The 25833-nt window shown below is 46.9% G+C and overlaps 2 protein-coding genes across 2 annotated transcripts; one reads left to right on the top strand and one right to left on the bottom strand.

Moving 5' to 3' along the window:
* Positions 1 to 262: 262 nt before the first annotated feature.
* LOC137146508 (prostasin-like) lies at positions 263 to 8456 on the top strand. Its single transcript, XM_067537796.1, has 5 exons — positions 263 to 304; positions 2414 to 2573; positions 4225 to 4484; positions 6589 to 6704; positions 7008 to 8456. Exons 1-5 carry the CDS (start codon positions 271 to 273, stop codon positions 7167 to 7169), a joined length of 732 nt encoding a protein of 243 aa, XP_067393897.1. The 5' UTR covers positions 263 to 270; the 3' UTR covers positions 7170 to 8456.
* A 315-nt stretch (positions 8457 to 8771) lies between these two features.
* On the bottom strand, positions 8772 to 17300 carry RHBDD2 (rhomboid domain containing 2). The gene is made up of 4 exons (XM_067537795.1): positions 17112 to 17300; positions 15089 to 15490; positions 14457 to 14607; positions 8772 to 12670 (listed from the first exon to the last, which is right to left on the bottom strand). Exons 1-4 carry the CDS (start codon positions 17296 to 17298, stop codon positions 12295 to 12297), a joined length of 1116 nt encoding a protein of 371 aa, XP_067393896.1. The 5' UTR covers positions 17299 to 17300; the 3' UTR covers positions 8772 to 12294.
* Between the last annotated feature and the right edge of the window lie 8533 nt (positions 17301 to 25833).

Raw genomic sequence — 25833 nt, 5'->3', positions numbered from 1 at the left:
CATAAACTGCCTCTCTAGTGATAGTCATGCCTCTGTTCAGAATGGATTATGGCTACCAAGGGCGTCTGTTCCCAAAGGGGCGTGAGTTAGGAGCTGGGCAGAGGCCGTTTCCCTGCAGTTACCATCTCTGCTTCTGTTGTAGCCCGAGTCCCTTCACGGTGCACATCAGGCTGCAGTTCAGCAATGCCCCTGAAAAGTCAGTGGGGCTCAGCGACGCCACAGTGGGGCACGCGTTGGTCCAAGGGTACCAGCGCACGGGACAAAGCGGAAATGTCCATGGATGCCAGCAGCGTGCTGGTCAGAGGTGAGTGTGGATTTCCTTAGCCCTGTCCCTCTGCCGGCAGAAGGCCCGTGTTATTTAGCCTGGTCGGGGATGCAGCATGTGATTTCCACCTGGGATGGAAAACCGAGACCAAGCCCTCCTTACCCTAGCAGGCCCCAGGGAGCATTGTGTTTTCTGGGTTACTGTGAACCTTTCACACACTAGACATCCATGTGAAAAGCAGGGCCTGGCTCATGCCTAGGGATGTGGAATGTGCCTCTGGCTGCGGAATGCACCAGGACCTGATCTTGATCCCGTTAAAATCAATGTGAAAAATGCCCTTTGCTTGCGGTGGTGCAGGTCTGGGTCACTGCAGAAGAGAGAAACCTCTTTTCTATCTGGAGAGAGAGAGAGAGAGAGACAGACAGACAGACAGACAGACAGACACTGTCCGGCTGTGAAGCTCAGGAGAGCAGATGCCACCAGCGAGCCCTAGGAATTTGAGGCGAGAGCTCCCTGGAGGGTAAATAAGAACCAGCGGAGGAGCCAGGAGACGCTTGCTTCCCCTGTGACATACCTATCTTGGGTCCTTGTATGGCCCCCGTCACCATCGCCTCACTGTCTCTAATGGATTTCTCCTGGCAGGGCAGGGCAGGGCAGTTATCCCATTGTGCAGAAAGGGAACAGAGGCCCAGAGACACTGACGGACTTTCTCAAGGTCACATTCAGGGAATTGAACCCAGGTCCCAAACTAGTGCTCTACCCACTGGCTCGCCCTTTTTCCCAGACAGCCCCTCACTCCCCAAAACCACCCACCCAGGCCCAAACTGGCACCCCACCCAGTGGCTAAGACACCCCATTCCCTCCATATTCATCTCCCTGGCCCCCTCCCCACTGCCAACCAAACATGCAATCTGCAGCCTCCTCTGCTGCCAGCCGTCAGCATGGCTGGGCTCCATCCACTTCCTAGCACGTTCCCATGAGTCCATATTCCAGAGTCTAGAAACACTTTTACCATCGATATAAAGAAACCAAAGAACCATATTGCCCTATGGTGACATCAACTGCACAGAGCGCAGGAGAAAGCTTTAGGGGCCTCCTCTGATAAAATTGCCCCTACGTTGGTATGCCCAGTGTAGAGGAATCAGAAGGCTTCTTGCTTATGTTCATTTCCTTTCTCTCCCCCTCTATCTGTAAGATGAGTGGGGCAGGGACAGTCTCAGGCCAGGTCTACACACAAACTTGCACCAATTTAACTGAGGCCGCGTCTCCATGCAGCGTTCTACCAGTTTAACGTCAGGAATGCTTTTTAAACCACTTCCCTTAAACTGGGGCAAAAGGCTGCATAGACACTCGTGTTTCAGTTTAAACCAGGCTTACTCGGATTTAGTTTACCCTTCAGCTGCACTACGAAGTTTTGCCAGCCTAGCTATGTTGGCTACAAGTGTGAAAAAATTCACCCTCCGTTGCTGACAGAGCTGTGCCATCAAAACCCCCGTGTAGACACAACTGTACTGACAGAGGAGTGCTTTTGTCAGCATAACTAATGTCATTCGGGGAGGTGGTGTAACTATTCCTGGAGAACTACTTTTGCTGGCCTATACTGCGTCTCCACTAGGGGCCTTTGCCAACATAGATATACCAGCAAAGGCTCTGGCTTCATCTACACCAGCACTTAATGCCAGCAAAACTTTTGTCGCTCGGGGGGGTGAAAAAACCCACCCCGGAGCGACATAACCTTTGCCAGCATCAGCTCTGAGATGCTCTCCCACTGATATAGCTGCTGCCGCTCATTTAGATGGTTTTATGATGTCGGCGGGAGACATAACGCGGCTACACAAGCGCTCTCGCGGCAGTACAGCTGTACCGATGAGTTAGCACGTAGGGAAGGCCTACGTTACCGCTTGAGTGGCTTATTTTGATTTGACTTAATCTGGCCAAAAAATGGCGTGAAGTTAAACCAAAATAAGTGTGTCCACATGGGACTGAGAACCACTTTCACTAAACCGGTTTAACAACTTGACAAACCAACGCCACTTGGGTGTGTAGACAAGCACCTGGCACAACGGGGACCTGATGTCAACTCAGGCCTCAAGCTGCTACTGTGATTTATAGGAACATTGACATTGGTTTCCACTCGATTCCCATTAGATTATGGCACTTGCTCATCGGAGCTGGTGCTGCACGGGAGTGATGCTGATACACGGTGGCCATGGCAAGCAACGGTGCGAGAGAACGGAGACCCGATGTGTGCAGGAAGCCTGATCTCAGCCGGCTGGGTGTTATGCCTGGCAAGTTGTGTCACAACCAGGTGCGTGTAGATGAGATCCGTCAGCCTGTCTCTTCCATGCTCATTTTAAATCAGGGGAAGGAAGCTCCATGGATGCCTCAAGAGAAAAAGAAGGGCAAAGCTGGGAGTGAGAGAGAACATTGGTACTGCCTGTCTGAAAAACGACACCTGGCCCCAGCTGTGGAGATGAGAGAGGAAGAGCTAATGTGATGAATGTTCACATAAGCCAGTTTAGTTGCCCTGGGCCAGACTGACAGATAAATGGCGCTACAGTACGGTAAGATACTATTATCTCGAAGGATCGCAGAGTATTTACATACTGTGTATATACAGGAAGCACACAGCATGCCGCTGCCAAGCAGCCAGTTCTAGAATTGTTTATCGGCACGTAGGCCAGGAAGCAAAGCAAAGAATGATATTTCCAACTGATACTGCAAAGGGACTACAGGGAGGGAAAGTGGTAATTACCCAGATAGAAATATTGCCGGAACACTGCGGGCACCACCTCCTCCTGTTACATATATATCTTTTAATGAGGACACATTGTCATCCGCTTTCTCATCTGGCAGTCAGACGTCTTTTCCCTGAATTACCTGCTGGATTAAGTCAGGCCCTCGTTATTTGGGTATACCTTTTGTGCACAAAGATCCTCGCTGTTTGTTGATTAACTGGAGCTCGCGGCTTGAGCGGAGATTGAGGGCTTGGTGTGCTGGGCATGGTATATACCGCGATAGGCGGTCTCTGCCTGAGGAGTTCACCGTCGAAATAGACAGGCAAAAGGCTGGAACACAGAAAAGGTCATTATCTTCAATTTTCCAGCAAGGAGCTGCAGCCCAGAGGACATAGGCGTGCGCAGCACATTTTCATTAGGGTTTGCACCCAGGTAATCAGGGGTGTCAAACTCAACTCTGCCGGCGGGCAACATTAGAATTGCCCGCAGGAGGAATTCTCGCAACGTGCTAGTCTCCGCTGAAAAATCAGGCGAGACAGGGTATTTCAGCGGCAGATCGTGGTGTTTTCCCGTCTGCCGCAAGATAGCGCATTGCCGTCCGCAGAGAAGCCGCGCGCCCTCCACGCTTTTGGCAGCAGCATTAAACAGACAGAGATGGCACCGCGGGCAACATAAAAAAGGTTCGCAGCACGGGTAAAATAGGTATCTATGATACACCTGCATTAGGGTGTACCTGGGCACACGCCGTGCGCACGCCTATGCCAGAGGACCACATCCCATTGATTTCAGTGGAAGTTAGGCATCGAAATACCTTTGAGATCTGGGCCGGAGAGACTAAAGGCCAGGTAATCAACGGTGTTGAAGTGTCTAAAGATGCAGATAGGCGCCTGCTGGTATTTCAAAAGTGCCTGAGCAGATGAGGAGCCTGACGCCCATTAATTGATGGGCACTAGGCACCTAAATATCTTTGGCCATCTGGTCCGAAGTGACTTGCCCAGAAGCACACGGAGTGTCTGTGGCAGAGCCAGGAATCCAACCCAGATCTCCTGAGTTTCAGTCCAGTGTCTTCACCGCAAGCCCATCCCTTCTCATCTTGGCTGCCTTCGTCCTATGGAAGTAGTGCTACCTGGCCAAACCTAGACGTCAGCGGTCCTCTAGCAATGATGCATTGGGTTGCTGCCCTGCCTAAGCCTTCATCTCTCTCTATTTATTTTTTGTCAGCAATCCTGCTGTGTACTCCGTGCAGCTGGGCACGCAAGCGGGGAGTGGGAGCAGCTCCCCGGATGGACAACGCTTGGTGGCCAGGATCATCCGTCACCCTGCCTATGCTCACTCCCCCAGCACCCACGATATTGCCTTGATCCAGCTGGCAGAACCGGTGCCGTTCACCTCCTCCATTCAACCCATCTGCCTTCCTGAGCCCCTTCACCTTGTGCCGTCCGGGACCACCTGCTGGACTGCGGGGTCCGAACCCACGGGCTGTAAGGGAGGGGTCTCCTGCCACTAGACCTTTGAGTGATCGTGGGAACAGGATTCACGCTGGGTGGGAAGAAGGGGGAAATTCCTATTTGGGCTTCACTCCTTCAGCTGGGAAAGGGGGAGAGAGTGTGTGTGTGTGTGTGTGGGGTGGGGCACTACTATCGTTACTTCAGAAGCACACAGGCCCAATGGGAGTTCGGCAGCTAAATACTTTTGAGGCTCCAGGCCTTGTGGGGCAATTGCCCAGGGGCCTGGCGATTTAAAAGGGCCTGGGTTGGAGGAGAGGATAGACACCGTATCCTCCTCTTCTCCACACACCCGCCTTCCCCTGAGGCCCCTGCCGCTCCGCCCCTCCCCTGAGCTGAGCTTATTTATTATGCACCATGCAGGTGGCTGAGGAGCTGATATCTGCTGGAAGATACTCCGCTTCCCAGGTTCATCCGTGAGCTCCCTGGGGAGTCCAAAGGCCCTGGGGAAGCTGAGTAGCAGATGCCCAGGAACCTGCACGGCACATAATAAATAAGTAAAAACATCCGGCTGAAGCCCACTCAGACCTGAGCCCTCCCTTTCTAGGGGGGCCAGTGACAGTTCTGCCCTGGGACCCGGAATTGCAGTTGGTGGGCCTGACTAGGGCCATGTAACCTACACAGACAGGTGGCAGGTAGGACTCGGTGCACCGGTGATGCAATTAATCGCCTGCCTCCCACATCCCACAGCTGCAATCCGGACTGGCTGCTTGGGGTGCCTGTAAACATTACCTAACCCGCCGACCCTGTGACAACGCTAGCAGGGTGCCAGGTGCTACTTGGGCTGAGATCCCTGGTCCACTCACTTACTGTAGGGGAGGAAGAGGCACTGACGTCCACTGTCCTGAGCCAGCGAAGGTCACTCGGACAAAGGGGGCTTGGAAAGACGCAGGCACAAAGGAGCTGTTCGAAGCTGCGGTTGCTGTCCAGGCACCTGTGCTGGCAGGCTTCCCCTTTGGAAGAGTGCATCTCGGGGACAAAACTCCCTTAGAGAGGCACAAACTGAGGAGGTGACCCTGGCACAGTCCAGCGCTTAGGCACTGAGCTACCACAGATTTCAGTGGTTTTTTTTTAATTACTTTAAGTCTCTGGCTCCCCTGTGAGGGAAGAATGGTGTAGTGCAGCTTTAAACTAGAAGTGTTGCTGTGAGGGGGGAAAAATATACTGCGGCACAGGATCTTTTTTTTACTTTCTTTTCCTTGTGCCTGCAGCGCAGTAGATTCCTCTTTCACTCCTTCCTTTAGCCGTGTGCTCTTTCCTTCGTGCAACCCTATTCTCTTTCCCTCTCCCCCTTTGCTATGTGGAGCTTGGAAAGAAGCACTGAACCCAGCCCTGATGAATTTAGATCTAGTGAATTTCCCTTTATAGCGACATAGGAAGAAAGGCCATATCTGCAAGGTGTTTAGACTCCTAACTTCCATACCTTTCGAGGGTCTGGGCCAAAGTCCCCTATTGATCCAGTGCATCAAAATGGATAGATTGATTCTAATCTCAGTGAAATTACTGCTTAGAGGAAAGATGCTCTGGAGAAACAATGACTTGCTAGATGTGATTTATACCGTTTATATAGTTGAATGTGATTGGAATAGTGATTAGCTAGTGATAGGAACGGGAGCTGTCCAAATTATGGAGAAATAGGAGACAGTGGTTGATTTTTTTAAAAATAAAAATGTAGATGTTAATGATTTGGCAAATCAAAACTATACGAGGTAGTTTTCAATAATCTCAGAGGGACATTTGGGTACTTTATGGGCATAAACTAACCCACAGCCATCATTAACTAAGCCCAGTGTGATTTTTTCAGCTAGATCCCTGAGAAGAATGCATTCCTGTAATGATTTATTGGGGAGTGAATGACCTTAGCATATGGTTTTCCATCAGGTGCACCAAGGTAGCACTCCTTCCGAAAGAAATGGTTGGATTAGTAAGACTGAAAATGCTTAGCCAGAGAGATCGGAGACCACAAGATTAAACTGGAGAGATTTGAAAAACTACTGAAAGTCTTAAGAGTGCAGGTTCTACTTTGGGGCTCTGAGAACGGTCAGCCATCACTTCAAAGCTTTGTTGGTTTTCTTCCCAGCAGCTGCACCCCAGGCACTTGAATGGACTGTAGCATCCGCTGCCAGCTGTTCTCATCTGATTAAGGACCTAGCAACATGTGCCCAGTATTCTCTATCCATAAAGCCAGCGCACCAGGTAATTGTTGTTCTGCCTCTGCCATTACCACCCACGTCCTTCTCAACCACCATCCTCTGCCCTGCCCTGGGACTATGCAACCATTACAGTCAGTAGTGGGCGGGACCAGCCGTTGCTGTCGACAGGTTAGGATGGTGATAAGCATGCTGAACACCATCACTACAATTCGCAGTGTCATGATCCACATGGCTGCTGTTGATGCTGACAGCAATTGTACTGCAGCAGGGGGAGCACTACAAAACTCCCTCTTACATACCCCGTGTCTATGGGTGACAGCTCATCTCTTTGTCCCTGACTCCGCAGATGGTGGCTGGAGGCGCCTTTGTTTGTCCAGGAAAGAACGGGCTGCTTTACATTGAAGGAATCATTCCATGCATGATAAAAAACCAAACCACGCATCCCTATGCCACGTTCACTATGGTCGCGCCTTTTGTTCCCTGGATGCAATCTTACCTTCTCACCTGACGGGGTGCGGAGGTTCTTAGTCCCTGGGGCTCTGCTCTTCAACCTAACTGAAGGAGCTACCTTGGGTGCGTTTGCAGAGATCACACACCCTGCATGCTACTTTGAAAATGCAGTGTATACCAGAGACCGGGCAGGCTCAGTCACAAGAATTCTTCATTTCCTAACTACTGGAGAAAAGGGTCTATTTATGCAAAGATGCAGGTTACATGTGTGTGCTTATTATTCCTATATGAACTGACTGACCCAGATGCCATATCTTAAGATTGGTCCTTCCTGCGGTGCAACTCCATAACTCAGAACCTCTAGGGCAGATAAATCAGACTTTTTTAGCCCAGGAGGGCCAAATTCATTGCTGATCTATAACTCCTCTGAAGCCAGTGGAGTTGCACCAGGAATAAATTAGGCTCATGATGTACCAAAAGTCCAGTTGTCCAGGAACTTTTCTGAAACTACTCCTGCCGGCAATGCATGCATTGTGTCTCTACTGCTGCAGCCAACCGCCTTGAATGTGGAGAGGTGCAGGCATGCACCAAGCTTACAATTTGCATGTTATGTGGTGAAGGTTCCTTAGAACATTTTACTTCTTGATAATAAAAATGAGGCCAGAAAAATCAATAAGCGCAATGGTAACCATGTGAAATTAAGTTTCCTTGGGTAACACGCTGCCAGCAGAGTTAACACATACAAGGCTGGCTAATGGAGCAACAGAGGATTTCCAGCACAGGCTTTGGCAATAGTACAGTCAAAGGAAAACCAATTAAAAAAACCACTGGGGGGTGACAAAATTAATGCACTTAAGGTGAATAAAGGTTAGCAGGGGAAAGGAGACACTGCTGATTTCATTAAGGAACAGATCAATGGTTTTAGATATTTGGTTGGTCTTTGGGTGAAGGAAGAGTACAAACAAGCGTGAGAAAATCTTTGGCCCCAGGAAGCACTGATTTAAAACATTGTGTACACACATTGAAACACTTTGTCTTGCTTCGGCAGCCTCCTACCCCAGAACTCAAAGCTGCTTTTGTACATTTAGCCACACACCAGGTAGGTAGGTTAGATTTACAGCTCGGGAAACAAATGCAGGGGTCCGAGCTAGAGAGGCTAATATTAGTTTCAGCTAAGGATGAGAAACCCTAGGATCCTTATACTTCTTACATCAAGTGTTATCTGAAGCCCAAGCATTCCCTACCATCCAACTTCCATGAGTTCTCACACTTCCTCCCACTTGGATCCTGCCTGTTTCCTAATGCTCCCTGGTGGTGCGTGCCTATACAGGCCATGTCTACACTTGCACTTATGTCAGCAAAACCTCCCCCCAAGTGACAAATTTTGCCAGCATAAGCGCTCGTGTGCACACTGCAACGTGGGTAGGAGACGCTCTTATGTCGATGGGAGAGCTCTCTGCCATGTACACAAGTGCTCTGATAGTGGCACAGCTGTGTAAACAGGGCCTAAGTATTCTAGTAGAGAGTCACTGTGATTGTCTAGTTCTTGCCGTTCACTGATTTGATAAATTGATGGGTTTGGTAGCTAGCAAGGGGGCACTGGACTGCACATGGCTTCGAGCAACCAACTTGGAAACAGAGTGAGACGTAAGGAGAGGAGAAAGGCACAACGATAAGGCCTTTATTTTTAAAGTGTGTTTGAATCCAAGCACATGCATTAAGAAAACAATGGCTCAGCTCATCCCCCCCTCCACACTCTCCTCTTGTTGAATGGAAATGGTGCAGAGATCAGTACTTGGAAAAAAGCAACTTGTCTGAAACATACTCCAGGTAAAGTAAAAGGACACCTCATAGCAGAAGTGATTTCTTCTCCCTCTACTGAGTTAGCATTACTACGATTGATAAGCTGGAGGTCTTGGCAGGTTCTCAGCTGACAGCAACAGCCAACATATTTATTTCATCTGCACCTGTCAAGGAGGTTGTGAACCTTCCTCTCCAATACAGACCTTGCTTGTATAGGTCATCAGCCTTTCCCCACTAGCTTGAATTAGAACAATGCACTGTAACATGGGCTACACTTGAAATCTACTCAAAATTTCAGCTATAGAAGAAAGCAGCTCCCACTGGTGGTTCTTATACACTGCATACAATTCCTGTCTCCAGAGCTTGCACCAGCAGCTTCCAGTTAGTTTCCAGCTGCAGAGGGAGGTGCTGACTTTGACCTACAAAGCCCTATAATGATTTGTGGACTCAGGTATTTCAGTTTTCATGCTTGATCCAGGGAAATGAGATCAGCTGGGATGCTCTCCAGCTCTGAATAGCTGGGGGTTCCTTGGCTGCAGTACACTTCCTCGGTTCATTCAACAAAGGCTTGGCTTCCTGACCAGCTTGGTACACGGGCTCTTGATTTACCCAGACTTATGCCCAACAGGGAGGGCGGAGTAAGTGAATGAAGTTCCTTTTAGCTGAATTTTTGCAAACTCGTTATAGCTGGGGGATGTTCTTCACTGCTCTCACACACAGCAACTGACATACTCAACTTTTAGAAGACAACGTTTTAGTGGCTATGCCTTTCCATGAGCAAATACCATTAGATGATGTCTCTGTCAGACAGTGCATTCACAATAACTACAAAGGTTAACATTCCCTATTACCTCTGCAGTACCAACTTTCACAGGGGGTGCCTCTCTTCACCAACTAACAGGGCTAACATGATGGATGTAGCTAGCCAGCCTTCACGCGGATAGCAGTAGGGCTACACGCCAGTGATGAATTTGATCCCCAGTCACTACAGAAGAGACACTCCTGTTTTTGTTTTTAGCCAGGAAATCAGATGAGATTACTAAGTAGTTTGCTTTTCAAATTATATTAAAAGGTTACATTTCACATGGAAATTTATATAGCCACCAGTACCAACACTCATCTTCATGCTACACTATCAGCAGTGTTCTGTTATTTGGAAATATTTTTGGTAGAACCTGTTGGTTTACAGGCAGAAGGCCTCACACCTGTCAGTTATTAAAGACAGAGTAGAAATATAGGCATGTGTTTGACTAATAGTTGTCATCCATCCCCTTGATTTTATCCCCTTCTCTGGTGTCTCTTTCAGGTTGGTAAACAAAATCAGAACAAGAACTCTAGAAAAGCATCTCATCTGTCCATGTTCCCTCTCCCCCGCATTAAATAGTCACAGTATAAATGCTTCCAGCTCCTAGGGAAAAGATATTCTATCAAATAAGTCACCTTTTAAAATGTGGTGGCACACAGTGAATTGTAGTGTTTATGAATGAGATGGTAACAGCAGCCGTCTCCACCAGTAACAGACACAGGTTCTGTGATCAGCCACATCTTCTTCAAAGAGTTTTGCCCAGGGTCCTCCATCTTCACATGCGACACCCATTGCTATTCCAGCCCTGGCCCAGAAGGTCCTAATTTTGTACCTGTCTTCTCTCAGTGGCAGTCACCTTAAGAAGACAGAGACAATCACCTATGATAACATTAAGAGGTGGTTGTGGAGCATCAACACAGAGGTGCACTGCCCTTTCAGACACTAACAGGGAATGAAGACTTAGGAGCAGGTGATCTATAAACATTGATGTTAGCTCCTAATCCAGCCCCTCTCACCTGACCCAAGAACCCAGATGCGGATGAGAATAGAAACCATCACATTCTCCTTGACAGGCAGTTTTCTTTTACACTGGAGCCTATAGCAACATCAGGCACTGTGAATTATGATAGCTTGCACTTCATACAGCACCTTTTCTAAGTATTTTCAACACACCTTAAAACAATAAGCAAGTTTCACCTCCCTCTAGGCACCAGAAATTATCCCCATTTTAGAGATGGGGAAACAAACACAAATTAATGGACTTTCCATCCAGGGTATTACAGTGAGAAGTGACGGAGTTGGGAATAGAACACAGATGCACCCTGATCTAACTAGCAGACACCTCCCACAACCTCCCGCTTTTGTTAGTTGTCTCCAATACTAACTTTGGCACCAAAGACCATTCTAAAAGCTCACCAAATGCTGCATTGACGGGTTACAGCTACATTCCATTTGATTCAGCCTGTCTCATTTTAAAAGCCCCTTTCAAGTCTTGGAATGTATTAATGATATACAGTAGCTTACGTCTACCTGGACACTCCCCATGAACAACCTAACTCTCTTCAATAAGATTCACCCATCCCTTTGCAAGTATCTAGGGCAGCCTCATGAATCAAAGCTGGCATTGTGGGCAGCATGCAAAATTACTTTACGTGCCTGCCATGCAGACCATGTGCAGGTCACATGACTGGGGAAGGCAGCCCCTGTGGCTGATACTAACTAGAGACTCTCCAGTAGATGGAACAGCAGCTATTCCGGGTGGCAGAAAATGCCACCAGATGGTTCACTCCACTGTGCCCTCAAACACATCTTAGATTCCAAGGCCAGAAAGGATGACTGTGATCATCTAATCTGTCCTCCTATATAACACAGACCACAGAACTTCCCCATGGATGTACATCAAGACACAAACCTGTTCAAACACATAGCCTGCAACAATGCCAGTGTCAGCCCATTCCAAGACATAACTATCAAAGCAGATCTGCCTCTTCCTCCTCTCCATTTAAACACTGCTCTTAAATTAAACCTGTGTAGTTATAGAGCAAGCAGGTTACCGCAAACCCAGTATTTGGGTCTAGCCATACTGCAACCGTAACTGAATCAGGGACCAACCTTAGTCCCTGTAGTCAGGTTAAAATCCAACTAGTCCAGTGTTTTGACTGTTAGTGCCCATCTACACGACAGCATAACTGAGTCAAGGGACAACTGTGTTGTAACAGGACCCTAGCTGTGGTATAGAGAGGTGAGGTCATAGTTGCAATGTGTAGTGTGGAATCCACATGAGAATCAGGGACGGGGAGGGGAAGGGTTACAGCGCCCAGCCAAGATCAAATAGTATCAAAATTAAAAGGAATAAACCTGAGCATTCGAAAAAACATCTATAAGCAGTCTACAGTAGGACCGAAAACTCAGGGGCTGCCACTGACTGACTGATTTGACCCTGGTCATCCCAACCACCCTCAGTTAAAATCAAGTGAATCCTTTTGAAGCAGTCTCCTTTCTCAGCAGCACTCGACAGTAAGCTGTTGACACAAAGGCCTGTGAGGGGAGGAGGATCCTGCTCCTCCTTGGACCATCAGTATATTTGGACTCCTGAAAGCTCAGCTGGCACTTTCGATGCAGGGGGACCTGCTGCATGCTGAAACTTGGCCTCCAAATTCTCCATCTCCATGGGTATCCGAGCATCAGACAGACATGCATCATGGGGGGAATGGGGATCACTTGGTTGATAGCAGTGCCCAGGTGAGGCACCCAAGTGGTCCTGCACATAGAACTTCTCAAAGGCAGGGTTGGTTTGGTAAGGGGAGGAACCGTTGATATGTCCTGCGCTGGAGCTGTGCAAGGATCCCAGGCTCTGGGCACTGGGGTGCTGCATCTGAACCACAGGAAGGGCTGGAGGTGCAGAGCAATAGGAGCTCTGGACGGGGTATGAGCCTGGCACTGGATTAATCCTGAACAGAAAAGGGGAAAGAATAATTACATTGTGTTCACATCTGGCATTTTCAAATATCTACAAGTGCCCCTCTTCCCTCCGACTCCACTACTCAGCACGTCATTACAGTCAATCCCCATCATGACAGGCTCAGCTGCCACTTAAAACTCAGCAGTTAAATAAAAGCAGGCTAACCAGCCACCCACTATAGACATTTCCATATCCCTCAATGGAGAAAAGCATGCATGGAACCCAGTGCAAGCTGAGAATTCTGTAGGCATCTCCTGTGCCTCCATTTAAGGTGTGTGTCCTTTAAACTATTCATCGGGGAAGGAGCACCTGCTGAGTGCTATTTACCAACACATCATGAAGGCCTCAGGAGGAAGAGAAGAGTGAGCAGTTTTGAGCTACAGGGGCAGTTACTAGCATCATGAATAATTCTTGAGTGAGGGGATCCAGAAACAGCAGCTGCTAACAGGATGTTTGACTCGGCAGGATGAGTCACGCCAGGAGATGCTTTGCCTGACAAAGCCTCCAGCGTGAATACTGATCAACCCACGCCTGCAACTCACTGAGAATGGGGAGTCACAAAGACCCCGACTGCCAAATACCCAGGACCGTTCCTTTAATTCCTTGATGTCTCTTCTTGCATTCATGGGCCTCTTTTTTGAAAAAACATAAAACGCTGTAGAAATTTATTCTGTCTGGTTGTGAACTTTATATTTGAACTTGAATCCTAGCAGGTAAGTGGAACAACAAACAGACAGAACTCTTCGATGGGAATAAGTACTAGTTACAATTGCTTTGGTTCTTTACACTGGGATAAACTTAAACTGCAGACATAAGAATAGGATTTGTGTTTTGTAAATAAAATTACATGGAAAGTTAGCTCAATTAATCCGGAAAGTCCTAGAAACACCTTCCCACACAGACATTTATTGATTGCTCATGTTTATAGAACACCTTTCATCCAAACGGTTCTGTTTATTTCATCTCACAGAGCTTTCATCAAGACACAGAGCTTTCAGATGCACAGGGAAGGCTTTCACCAAACAAAGACATCATTATTAGTAATAGTATGATCATGGCTCCAGTAGAAGTCCTGGCCCCATTGAGCTAGGCATAGTACAAACACACAGCACGAAACAGTCCATGCCCCAAAGAGCTTATTGCCTACAGGCAGTGGGTCTGTACTGACTCAGAAGGGACAGTATAACCCCCTGAGGTACAAACTTCCTCGTGCTCCAGTGCTTTCTTTGGGCTTGTCTATATGGATAGGTAGTGCATGACAAGCAGGGGTGTAAATCTACAGTGCTCTAACCTGCCGTGCGCTAGCTGTCTATGTGGACTAGAAGTTCCCTGCTGCTGTAGATCAAAGCAAACTATGGAACTTTTAGCATGTAGCAACAGGATTCACACCCTGCGTTACTGCACAGCAGGCTACACCCCAGTTTGCCACATAACTTTTCACATACAAAAAACCCTTTGTCTTCCTTGTAAGAATTGTCAGGGCACATTCCAGTTTAGCTTATGGGATCTAGTGACACTCTCTGAGGCATTATTACAGGTATGTTTTTCTACCTCAAATTTCCCCCTTTTGCCATAAGAGAACTGCTGTAAACAAGGGGAAATACTTCTATGTTAGAGAACTCACTACAGTTATTCAGCTACACAGAAGTTACACCCTATTAAAAAATCATTCCTTGTCCATTGAGATTGGAATGTTAGTGGCAATGGTGCTTTAGAATGGGATAAACTTCCACCTACATTTCTAAACATATCAGAAGACAAGTGAGTGCACTTACTTCCTGCTCTGGGAGGCTCTTCTCTCTGCTAAAGACCCGGGAATATACTTCAGCCCTGGGATTCTCTTCAGAAGGCTGAAAGGGAACTTCTGATCCAGCCTAGATACCACTGATTCCGGGAGATCCAAACAGAAACAGTAGCCAAGACCATCTGAGTTTAGCAGCATGTTAAGGAAGACTCTGGAAGGTTCTGATGGGAGGCAGAACAGAATTAACTTTCTACATGCAACCACTCTAAATGCACCTTCTTTTCACCACCAAATCAAGGTTTCTCTTTCTAGAATGCACAAGGCAGAATGGCCAGGAAAAACTTGTTCTGTCCCCCTCAGTTTTCAGACCCAATGAGCACCATGACTCTCAATCCTGCATTCCTTGTTTACACAAAAGCCTCACTGACTACAATGGAAGTGAGGGGTGTAAAATGAATAAAGGATCAGACTCCTCCGAGCAACAATAAACCTCGTAAGTGTCATTAAGCAGCATACAGAAAGCCAGACACCTGCACAACAAAAAGCCAGTAAGCCTAAGTAATCAAAATTTAGTATGTTCTCCCACTCCTTTCCCATCACAAGCCAGGCTCCTCACATGCTGTTTTCACTAGTTAAATAGGTCATCACACTTGGAAAGGATACAGGCTTTCCCAACTACGAGGCCACATATGTTACTCAGGAGACTGGAGTGGGGAATAAACCATGCCACGCAGAGCATTAGCCACGGTACCAGCACTATGGGAATGTTAATCCCAAAGAGCAGTCCCCTTCTCAGCCGTGAGCGGGTGGTGGATACCCCCAACATCGCAAAAGCAACTGGTGTGAATCCTTTGGCATCCTCCACCTCTGACACCCCAGAGACAACAGCCTCAAATAAGAGATACAACAGGGCTGAAGAAATGGCAAAGGCAAAGGTGAAGAAGCAATGTTTCACTGTGCCTACGTTCTTCTCAAAGCTGCCAGCAAAGTACCAGATGATAACACCACTGCATACCAGGGATATCAGATCTTCATAGATAAAGATATAGGTCACCAGTCTGTGAACTGAGCAGACAGTCCTTTCAGAGATGTACAGACAGCAGAGAGTTTGCTTTAGGCCATTTACTATTTTAAGTTTGATCAGGAGAAAATAAAAAAGGAAACCACAGGACTAGTTCATTTGTTTTTCATTCTATCAGGCTGGGGAAGAGTCTTCCACAGAATGAAGTAGAAGACAGATAGCTTGGGGCATTTAAAACTAGCATGGACAAAGTGCCAACTACAGTCAGGATTAGCACTACACTAGCCCCGGGGACATCTTCTTTCTGATCCTTGGCTCAACACCACCATTTGGAAAGTGTAACAGTCCAGAAATATTTGAATTAGTCTCACCAGACAGTTTTTAGCCTTATCAGGAGAGGAGGCACCAGATCTTAAAATCACATTGATCTAATCATGGTCTTATTTCTTTCACTTCAACTGTAACACATTAGTAGCTGATATTTCTTCTTTGGATCATCAGAAGGATGCCCTGCATGCTAACAGCAGAGGTTTGTGAGATGATATACCTTAGAAGTGCCACAGGACCCTCAGTCTATGAGTTCTTTCTTTAGCACTGGTCTGTGATGGAACACAGTAAATCACAGATCTCAAACCAATATAATTTTCAATCCATGGAAAGGATTTCTGCCCTAAGTCCTCCTCCCCCTCTAACTTCTAAGATTCTTATACTATGTAAAATGAAAGAGACTATTGTATGATATAACTTTAGGAACAAAGAGAGGGTAAGAAGAGTACAGTCACTTTACCAGAGCAGAAACACAAAAGCAATAATTCAGTACTGGGGAGATGGAGAACATGGGTATTAGGGGCATTCGAAAAGAGGCATGGGGGGCAAATGTGAAGAACAGAAAGGCAGATGCTTGAAGCTCCTGAGATCTTAACATCATCCTCCTACCAGAACATTCTGGAGCTCAGGAACTCTCCCTTCACCCCACGCCACACAATTTCCAGCTTCTGCTGTGTTAAACATTGCAAACCAGATGGATGGGTCCCTAAATGAGTCAAGCTCTGCCTGGGGGCTATGGTGTTCCAGCATGAGAAGAGATCTTGAGGAGTGTGTGACAGAGGTGTACAGAAAGGGTGCAGGTCAGAAAATAGCAATAGTAGCAATATGTATCTGTAGAGCAGCCTTGGATGGAGAGACATCCTGGGGGAGATATATCCCGTGGCGATGAGGAGGCCCTTTAGATGGGGTGGGGGTTCACAGGGGCATGCCTGGAAAAGCAGCCCATGGCTGGTGGACTTCTACAGCCAGGAGCCGCAGCGGGGAGAGGAAGGCGGACGCCAGGAAGGGGCAGGAGGTTTCCAGCAGACGTGACCAGGAGGCAGGAGTGTCCATGGTGGCTGCTATTCTGGAGGAGGCAGGAGCCCATCCATACGGGGGGGGGGGGGGGGGCGTAGGGGGTGTCTCAAGACAAGAGACAGGCCCCAGTGGGCGAGGAGCCCCTGGCACCGGATCCCAGGACATGGGGGGGGCCCTAAGAGGGGAGGACCCATGAGCCGCGGGGGTCGTTGGGGCGCAGGGGGCCCTGCGGGGGGCGGCGCAGGGAGCAGGCCCCGCGAGGCACGTAGCGGGGGGTGTCCCGGGTGGACCCCACGGAGGTGGGAGGTCTCCTCGCCTCACCTTCCCCGTCCCGCACCGGCCCGGGCCGCAGCGAGCCGGCGGAAGGGGGAGGCGGCTCGGCGGCCCCCGCCCTCCGCAGCAGGCCGGGCCCGGACACCAGCACGGACAGCAGCGCGGTGAGGAAGGCAGCGGGAGGGACGCACGGCCGGGTCCCCGCCCAGCGGCTCGTCCCCGGCGCCGCCGCCATGATCCTCCCCTGCGGCCGGTCCGGCGGGTAACTTCCGCCTCCGGCCTTCCTCTTCCGCCGCTCCCACTTCCGCTGCTGCCTGAGGCCGCGGGCAGGGTGGTGCGGTTACCATAGCAACGGCGCCTGCCGTAGGCCACGCCCTCTCCTGCAGTGACCTGGCCTTGCCTGGGTCAGCTGAGCGCCTTAGCCCCTCCCCCTCGTGTGTGTGTGTGTGTGTGTGTGTGTGTGTGTGTGTGTGGGCGGGCATGGCACAGGTGCAAGGGGCTGGCAGGAGCTGATTGGCTGAGCCCCGCTCCCAGGTGCCCTTTGCCCACCCACCCGTGCCAGCCCCACCTGGTGAAAGCCCATGAGCCGGCCCACAGGGGCTCACGAGGTTTTCGCTCCGTGTAAGAGGTTGGCTGCTGTTCCCCAGACCTGCTGTGAGCCCCCGGGGGTCATGCTGCCCTGCCTTGCTCCACAGCCCCCCGCGGGGTGGGTGCTGAGGAGAGGCTGCAGGAACGGGGCTTGTTTAATTTGCAGAAGAGAAGAGTGAGCAGGGATTTGATAGCGGCCTTTAACTGCCTGAAAGGGGGTTCCAGGGAGGATGGAGCTAGGCTGTTCTCAGTGGTGGCAGATGACAGAACTAGGAGCAATGGTCTCAAGTTGCAGCGGGGAAGGTCTAGGTTGGATATTAGGAAAAAATTTTTCCCTAGGAGGGTGGTGAAGCACTGGAATATGTTACCTAGGGAGGTGGTGGAATCTCCATCCTGAGAGAATTTGAGGCCCGGCCTGACAAAGCCCTGGCTGGGAAGATTTTGTTGGGGTTGGTCCTGCTTTGAGCAGTGGGTTGGACTAGATGATCTCCTGAGCTCCCTTCCAACCCTAATCTGTGATTCTGAGATTCTCGTGCAGTTTGTCACTCCCTTCTTTGCCCGGAACAGAAGAAACATCTCTGGGAGTCAGTGCAGAGAGGAGCTTGCAGATTGCTTTTATTTGACAAGAGCAAAAGCACATTTCCATGTCTTAAGGAACCAACAAGTTTGTATTAACAACAGTATTTGTAGAAATAGCACTTCCCTCCCTCAGCACCCCCCTCTTGTGTCTGTTCCCCTTCATGTCTAGCTCTTTCCTCACCAATCCCCCACCCCTAACTCTATACCATCCTATCTACCTTCTATGGCCCCTCCTAACTGTAGTGTCTGAACACCGCCCCATCTTTCAGATATTCATCCTCGCCACACCCCTGTGCGGCAGGCTGGTGCAATTATCCCCATTGTACAGATAGGGAAGTGGGGCACAGAGAGACTAAGGACTAGAATTTTAAAGGTCTTTAGACACTTAATGAAATAAAAGGGAGTGTTTAAGAGAGTGGAGTGGGGGAGGAGAGTTGTTGAGGATGGAAACTGAGAGGATTGTAGGGATCTGATCCCAAACTCAGACAAGTCAATGGCTTTTTTAGAGGGAAGCAAAGGGATCTTGAAAATCATCACTCCCATTGGGCCTTATGGGCGTAGGTGCTTTTGAGAATCCTACCAGGGGCCTATCTAAATCTGTAGGCATCTCCATACCTTTACAAATCTGGTCCTAAATCAATGGTTCCAAACCTAGGGGGCTGGACCCCCTTGTGAGGGCACCAAAGATTACAGGGGGCCCATGAGGGTTCAGTAATATTGAGGTCATTTAACCCCCCAAGCTCCAATGCTGAAGCGGAGGACCAGCCCCGCCGAGCTCCAGGCCGGCCAGAGCAGAGCAGCAGCCCCAAATTTCGCTCTGGCTAGAGCGGAGGAGCTGCTGCCCCCAGCCCTGCACCAGCTGAGCGCCTGTCTGGAGAGGAGCAGCCCCATGCTGGTGCGGGCCGGGACAGCCCTAGCCAACCCACCAGAGCTCGCCTCCATTACCATCAGTCCATGAGGGATAGGAAGAGGCAGGGCGTGTGGTGGTGGCTGCAACAGGGTAAGCTTAGCTTCTTACTCAGGTAAGAGTCATTATTATTATTATGTAATTTAGTGTTGTTATCATTATATGTGTTTATAGGGGTTATATATGTTTATGGATTGGGGGGGCACGTGTTTTACCTAGTGTTAACTAGTGGGGCTTTCACTCAAAAAGGTTGGGAACCACTGACCCAAATGACTTGCTCAGGGTCACCCAGGAAGTCTATGGCAGAGCAGGAATTGTAACCGGGTCTCCCAGTCTAATAACCTAACCAATGGACCATCCTCCATGTCTCCCTTACTAATTCCCATTCAAGATCTCTCCGCGTCCCTCTCTCACTATAGGGCTGATCCAAAGTACATTGACTTTATAGAGTTTGGGATCAGACTCTATAGCCATCTTGCTTCCCATCCTCAACAATCCTCTTCCTCCACTATAATCCCCCAATTTCCCTGTTTTAGCCACTCCCCTTCATTTCTATAATGTTGGCACAATGCTTTGGAAATGTAAAGGGCTATAAAATTGCTAAGCATCATTATTATTCTTTCTTCCACCTCTTTGCTGGTCTCCCACCAGACCCATAAGAGAGCAGTGTCCCCTTGTTGCCAGGGGCTCCAGCACCTCAAGTCACAAAATAATATGTTTAGGCTACAGTATAAATGGACTGATTCACAGCAGAAGAGGAAGCAGCACCCCTGAGTATTAGGAATAAGCCCCTTCTCCCACTTCCTGACTCTTACCAGTTCATAGTCCCTGCAAAATGCACTGGGCAATCGTTCTGGTCACAAGAGATGACTATATATTTCCAGGCACTCTTTTCTGCCATGTACTCACAATCATTAGGGTATTCCCCAGACAGTCTGCAATTAGTGACTCTGAGTTTGCTGATACTTTTTTTATACTCTCGCCCCTTTATGACATGCACTTTCCCCATAGTGCATGTGTCATTAATAACCTCCTTGGGAGCATGAATGAACGTGTTGATTTTTTTACAGCCATTTCTAGTCATTGTGATCCGTTTAGTTCTCATTTCACTATTGCATCTTTTGTGGTCTATGGTATCCAGTAGGGTCAAATGTTTCCATCTGAAGGCCGGGGGGTTCTGAGCACGAGAGATGGTGATGATAGACTTAGCAATGAATAATTGACAGATCAAAGACAGTCCCTTCAAAGCCACATTGCTTAGCTGGACCTGTGTTAAAAACAAAGACACAAAGGGATGGAGACCCCAGGAAGAACTTAATAGATTTTTAGGTTTTAAGGCCAGGAGGGACTCTCTTTCATCTACTCTGACCTCCTGCATAGAAGAGGCCATAAAATTTCACCCAATGATTCTTGCATCAAGCATTTAACTTGTGGGTAAACTAACAGCGCATCTTTTAGAAGGACATCCGATCTTGATTTAAAAATCTTAAGTGATGGAGAATCTACCACATCCCTTGATACGTTGCCCCAAAGGTTAATTACCCTCCCTGTTAAAAATTTCCACCTTTGACTTCCTACTAGCCCTAAAAGGTCTTACTGCTGCTACAGCAGTGCAGCTTCACTGGCCCCAGCAAGGGCAGTAGACAAGACCTTGGCAGACACAGGCAATTTTGCCATGGTGTTATCCAGTATTGCTCTCAGCAAGGTGAGATGATAGTGTGGCAAAATCACCAACACTTTGTTCACACTCATGCTTTCATCCATCTTTGCTACCACCATTATCTGAAATACTAGGAAATTCTATGGTTAAAAGGCGAGTGTTGACACAGCTGCAGAATATTATTTGCTGTGCACCTGTGCTTGTTGTACAAACATAGGAGACAGTCCCTGCTCCAAGTTGCTTACAGTCTAGGACTGACACTAATACAGTATCACTGCCCATGTCAGTGCCTCATTAGACAGACACAATACAGAGCAAAAACAGAGAAGGAGACTGGGGATTCCTAACTCAGGGGGAATAGTATCTGTTTGATATTTCTAATGGCTATGTCTTTCTAAGCAGCTCAGGGTTCCAAATGCCAGAATCATACATAACTAGAAAGTCTCAGGAGGTGGGAGTTATCTGTAAGTCTTCTGTTTTTATGTCCACATGGGTTGTTTTCTGCTGTATGACAACTTTGTTTTACGACTGCAAATGTTTATATAATAAATATGCATACTTAAAGGCTCTCTGCCTGATGTCTAAAGATATACTCTTCAGATTGCTTCCTGCAAGTGTATTACATCATTGCAAATCGCAATTGCAAATTGAGCACCACCCAGACTGATCTCTGGCAAGGTGCTTAAGGTGGTCTGATTGCCAGTGATGGACATAAACTGAATATATAGTCGTCTTGCACCACCAGTGCTTTGCTAAGTGTTAATTGCAGAACTGCCTGTGTCCTAAGCAGGGGAGCATTTATTACTAGGGATTCTGATTTTCTGAAACCCTAATGCTATATATATATATATATATATATATATATATATATATATATATATATATATGAAATCGGTGTTTATCCAATAAACACAATAAATGGTTATTCAATTTGTGTTGACTTCACTCCTTTCCCCCATGCAGTTTGTTTATATAGGTGATGTCTCTGGTCCCTGGGTGTAGCTAATGGCTTGTCTACACAGAGCAGTAATGTAGACGACGGGGGTGTGATTTCTAAAATACACTAATATGTTGTGTATTAATTGGTCCATTTAGACCGCACTGGTGCACACTAAAGGTTCTCTATGGTGCTATAACAGTGTGCTATTTGAAACAGAACTACATATATATACAAAGAGAACGCTCCTCAACCCCCTGATATTTTGACATCTTCATAGAACTCACAAACTGCTAAAAATAAACCCTGAAAAATGAAATTAATAATCACAAAAGATCCAGAAGCCCCATCTATAACATGCCCCAACTTCAGGAAGCCAACGTAAAGCAAGTAACATTCAGGATATGTGGCCAGAGAGTCTTATAGAATCCAGACCTTTCTGCATTTGATCAGCACTGACTAGACATACTATAGAGGTCTGCAAGACTTGATCAGCATCGGCTTGTTATTTCCTTGCACTACTGCATGTTCTGGAATTGAAGTTTACAAGGCTTGCTATTTTCACAGCCATTTGATTTGGTAGATGGTGGTACACTTAATGATAGGATGGCTGTTGCAAATCTGTATTTTGTAGGAATACCCAAATGGATATAAATGGTCATTCATAATCATTAAGCATTAATTGGGTAGCTGCTCAGCATCGAGTAACAATATTCCTGTGGAGCATGGAAACATCCATAGGAGGCCTATTTTGTACCTTCTAAGAAATGCCTTCCAAGAAATGTTTGAAGCAAAACCCCGGAACATAGAAACTAAGCATTTAATGATTTCTCAGACAACCAGTTTAGGAGAGACTCCTTCAGATTTCCTTCAAGGTGTCAAATGAAAAATCCCCCAAAAATGCAAAGATACATTTATCTTATTGATGATCAGGAGCTTTCATGAACAATAACATATGTGTATGTATCATCTTTCACCCACAAGGATCCCAAAGAATTTTATAGTATATTCAGGGGAATTGCAGAATTCAAAACTGAAATCCAGCCACCTTCAGCCCAAAGCATGGTAGCTACTTAACATGGCATGGCAACTCTATACAGTGTATACAAGTCAAACTGCAGGGAGCAATTTAGGCTTCCATCCTTCAAAGGCTTAGGCCTGTACTTAGCTTTTACACACTGTGATGTGTCCCATTAATGTCAATGAGATTATTCACAGTGCATAAAGTTAAACACATGCATTTATTTTTGGAGCCTTAGCTTAGCACATTTCCAGGACTTCCATGTTGTATGGGGATAATAGCTCTCATGTTTAAGTGGGATTTAGCTGAAAGAAACACAGAACATAACTTCCCAGGATGCAATGTTTAGCATGAAAAGGTAGAAATGGTTTGAACTATTTGAGACTTTTAGAGTTTGGCAGGAGGTGAGGGGAGCAGGGGGAACAGATTTTCAGAAGTTTCAAATTCCTTTTTTTCTTCTTCTTCCAAACTAGCTTTAAAAAAGCAATTTTAGCTTTGGCACCAAGGGGCCAGAGGTCATCAATGAATCAGGCCTCCTGACTCTGTTCTATTGACTAGACGCACCTGGGGTTGTTTAAAGGGCAAAGACATGTATCTGATTGTGCCCCTGTATGTGAATTAGAACTCTTTTGCCCCTGTAAGAGTGCAGGATTCTCTGAGTGGTGCAGGGATGTTGAATGCTGCTGGAGAGAGCTGTCCGAGAACTCCATAAACTGCTGATTTTGATCTGCTGCTGGGTGCTGAGCGCCATTTAAAATCTGGCCCTAAATGGGAGTTGAGCTGTTTGGAAAATCTGTCCTAATCCCAAGATCATGTCACATGTAGAACTCCCAAGGGATATAGACAATTCTTTGTACAGAGTGCTTAGGTCCCAGGTTTACACAGTACATAGTAGGACTGGAAGCACAGAAGAAAATGCAGTTCACTGAGGGGAGAGGAAGTTGTTCAGGCAGAGACACAACACAAACCCCACTTTAATTAAACATTCTAGTCACTGCTTCTTTTGCAGAAACGCTTTCACTTCCTTCTTATGGGCTGTGGCTATGCGATCTGCCTCCTGCTATTATGCCTCGGAGGAAAGAAACAACCCAACTTGTTTACCAGTCTCCTCAATCAGATCTGCTGCAATCAGAAGACTTTCTTTTTTCTCCATATAAAAAACCAGGCAGAAACTCAAGTTACTTACAAGTTATGTTGTTCTTCTCCAACTGCTGATGTACGTCCTGCTACTGCAGCCCCTTCCACTGGATATTCAGCATATGATCAGTTCTCAGGGTTACTGCTCCAAAGATTCATGCTGTCAGTTGACAGAGAACTGGTGATGTGAAATAACAAACACCTTAGGGTTTAAAAGAGAATTGTACAAATGGCTTATTTTTCCTCCAACTCATTATTTTTGAACTTGCTTTTATTTTGCCCTAGATTTACACAGACTTTGTGGCTAAACTTAATTTTTGAAGTATTTTGAAGAGATCTAATCCTTAGGTTAATATATTCATAATGGTTTAAAAGAAAATCAGAAACCCTTATTCCCCAGCAGCATGGGGTTTGTACTGTGAATCAATATTTTCCTAACCTTTAATTTATTAAAACACATTGGGAACAAATTAAACTTCTTTTGCTCAGTTTTTCTTTTCAAGTTCTCTTATCAGCTTTGAAATGAGACTTGAAATGGATTAACAGACTTTGTCTGGAACATCACTGAAATGCTGTTTTGTAACTTCTGTGTGTAATGTGAGTCACTTAATTGGTACAGCTATCCCTGAGTCTTTTGCTACAGCAGTATACTAAAGGGACTATATTTTCTCTTTTTCCAGCCGTGGAAGAACACTACTGTCCCGAAGCTGTCCTGAATCAGATCCTTGGTCTTTTTTTTTTAGTTCACTCAGACCAACAGGTTCTGTATTTAAAGAGCAGGCTTTAGGATGGAGAGGGAGAGAATATAAAGTTAAATCTACAAATCTAGGACTGAGAATCCAGATTCATTTTATAATATATAAATAGAGTAATGGCCACTTTTTTGACCCAGCCTTAGCTGGGCTTTTCTTTCTTGGGCTCACAAGTTTACAGGCACAAACTACTCAATGAGACATTATCAGTGATTTGCTGTCAAACTGGGGGGATGTATCTAGTAAGGTCCCTCAGGGATCTGACCTGGGTCTGGTATTCAATATTTTCATTAATGACTTGAATAATGGAATGGAGAGTATGCTTATAAAATTTTCAGGTGACACCATGCTGGGAAGAGTTGCAAGCACTATGGAGGATAAGGTTAGAATTCAAAACAACTTTGACAAATTGGAAAATTGGTCTGAAATCAAGAAGATGAAATTCAATAAAGAAGTGCAAAATACTACATTCAGGGGAAAAATCAAATGCATAACTACAAAATGGGGAATAACTGGCTAGGTGTTGTACAGCTGAAAAGGACCTAGGGATGATAGTGGATCACAAATTGTACATGAATCAACAATGTGATGCAGTTGTGAAAAGGCTAATATCATTCTGGGGTGCATTAAAAGGAGTGTCATTTAAGACCCAGGAGGTAACTAGCCCACTCTACTCAAGGTTGGTGTGGCCGCAACTGGAGTACTGTATCCACTTCTGGGTGTCACTTTCTGGGCATCACTTTAAGAAAAGACATGAACACATTGGAGAGTTCAGAGGAGAGCAACAAAAAGGAAAAATAGGCTTTAGAAAACCTGATTTATAAGGAAAGGTTTAAAGGGTTGGGTTTATTTAATCTTGAGAAAAGAAGAATGGAGGGGGAGACGGAGCGGCTAAAAACAGTCTTCAAATAAGTTACGGGCATCTTAAGAGGACATAATGGGCTTGATCTGATTTAGGTTAGAAAAAGCTTTTTAACTGTAAGGGTGGTTAGGCTCTGGAAGAGCTTTGGGGGGGGGTGTTGTGGAATACCCATCATTGGTGGTGTCTAAGAACAGGCTGGACGAACACCTGTCAGGGACACTCTAGGTTTACTGGGTCCTGCCCCAGTGCAAGGGGCTGGACTAGGTGTGTTTGTCCCAAGTTCCAGCCCTGCATGGCTGATTCTGCACCTCCCTAGCTGAGGCTCCT

The sequence above is a fragment of the Emydura macquarii genome, unplaced genomic scaffold, assembly GCF_026122565.2.
Source record: "Emydura macquarii macquarii isolate MOO-44397 ecotype Brisbane River unplaced genomic scaffold, CSIRO-AGI_Emac_v2 contig_450, whole genome shotgun sequence".
In the NCBI taxonomy this organism is placed as follows: Eukaryota; Metazoa; Chordata; order Testudines; family Chelidae; genus Emydura; species Emydura macquarii.
This window is presented reverse-complemented; position numbering and strand designations above follow the sequence as displayed.

Bases quoted from the DNA above. Each gene is read 5' to 3' on its own strand.
- LOC137146508 (XM_067537796.1), top strand. From the start codon at position 271: ATGTCCATGGATGCCAGCAGCGTGCTGGTCAGAG. The intron at 305-2,413 runs GTGAGTGTGGAT...GATTCCCATTAG, and splicing joins CAGCAGCGTGCTGGTCAGAG to ATTATGGCACTTGCTCATCG. The intron at 6,705-7,007 runs GTAATTGTTGTT...CTGACTCCGCAG, and splicing joins CCATAAAGCCAGCGCACCAG to ATGGTGGCTGGAGGCGCCTT.
- RHBDD2 (XM_067537795.1), bottom strand. From the start codon at position 17,298: ATGGCGGCGGCGCCGGGGACGAGCCGCTGGGCGGGGACCCGGCCGTGC. The intron at 15,491-17,111 runs GTGAGGCGAGGA...CTGTCTGCTCAG, and splicing joins GCCGGTGCGGGACGGGGAAG to TTCACAGACTGGTGACCTAT. The intron at 14,608-15,088 runs GTATCCTTTCCA...TGCTAAACTCAG, and splicing joins CCTCGTAGTTGGGAAAGCCT to ATGGTCTTGGCTACTGTTTC.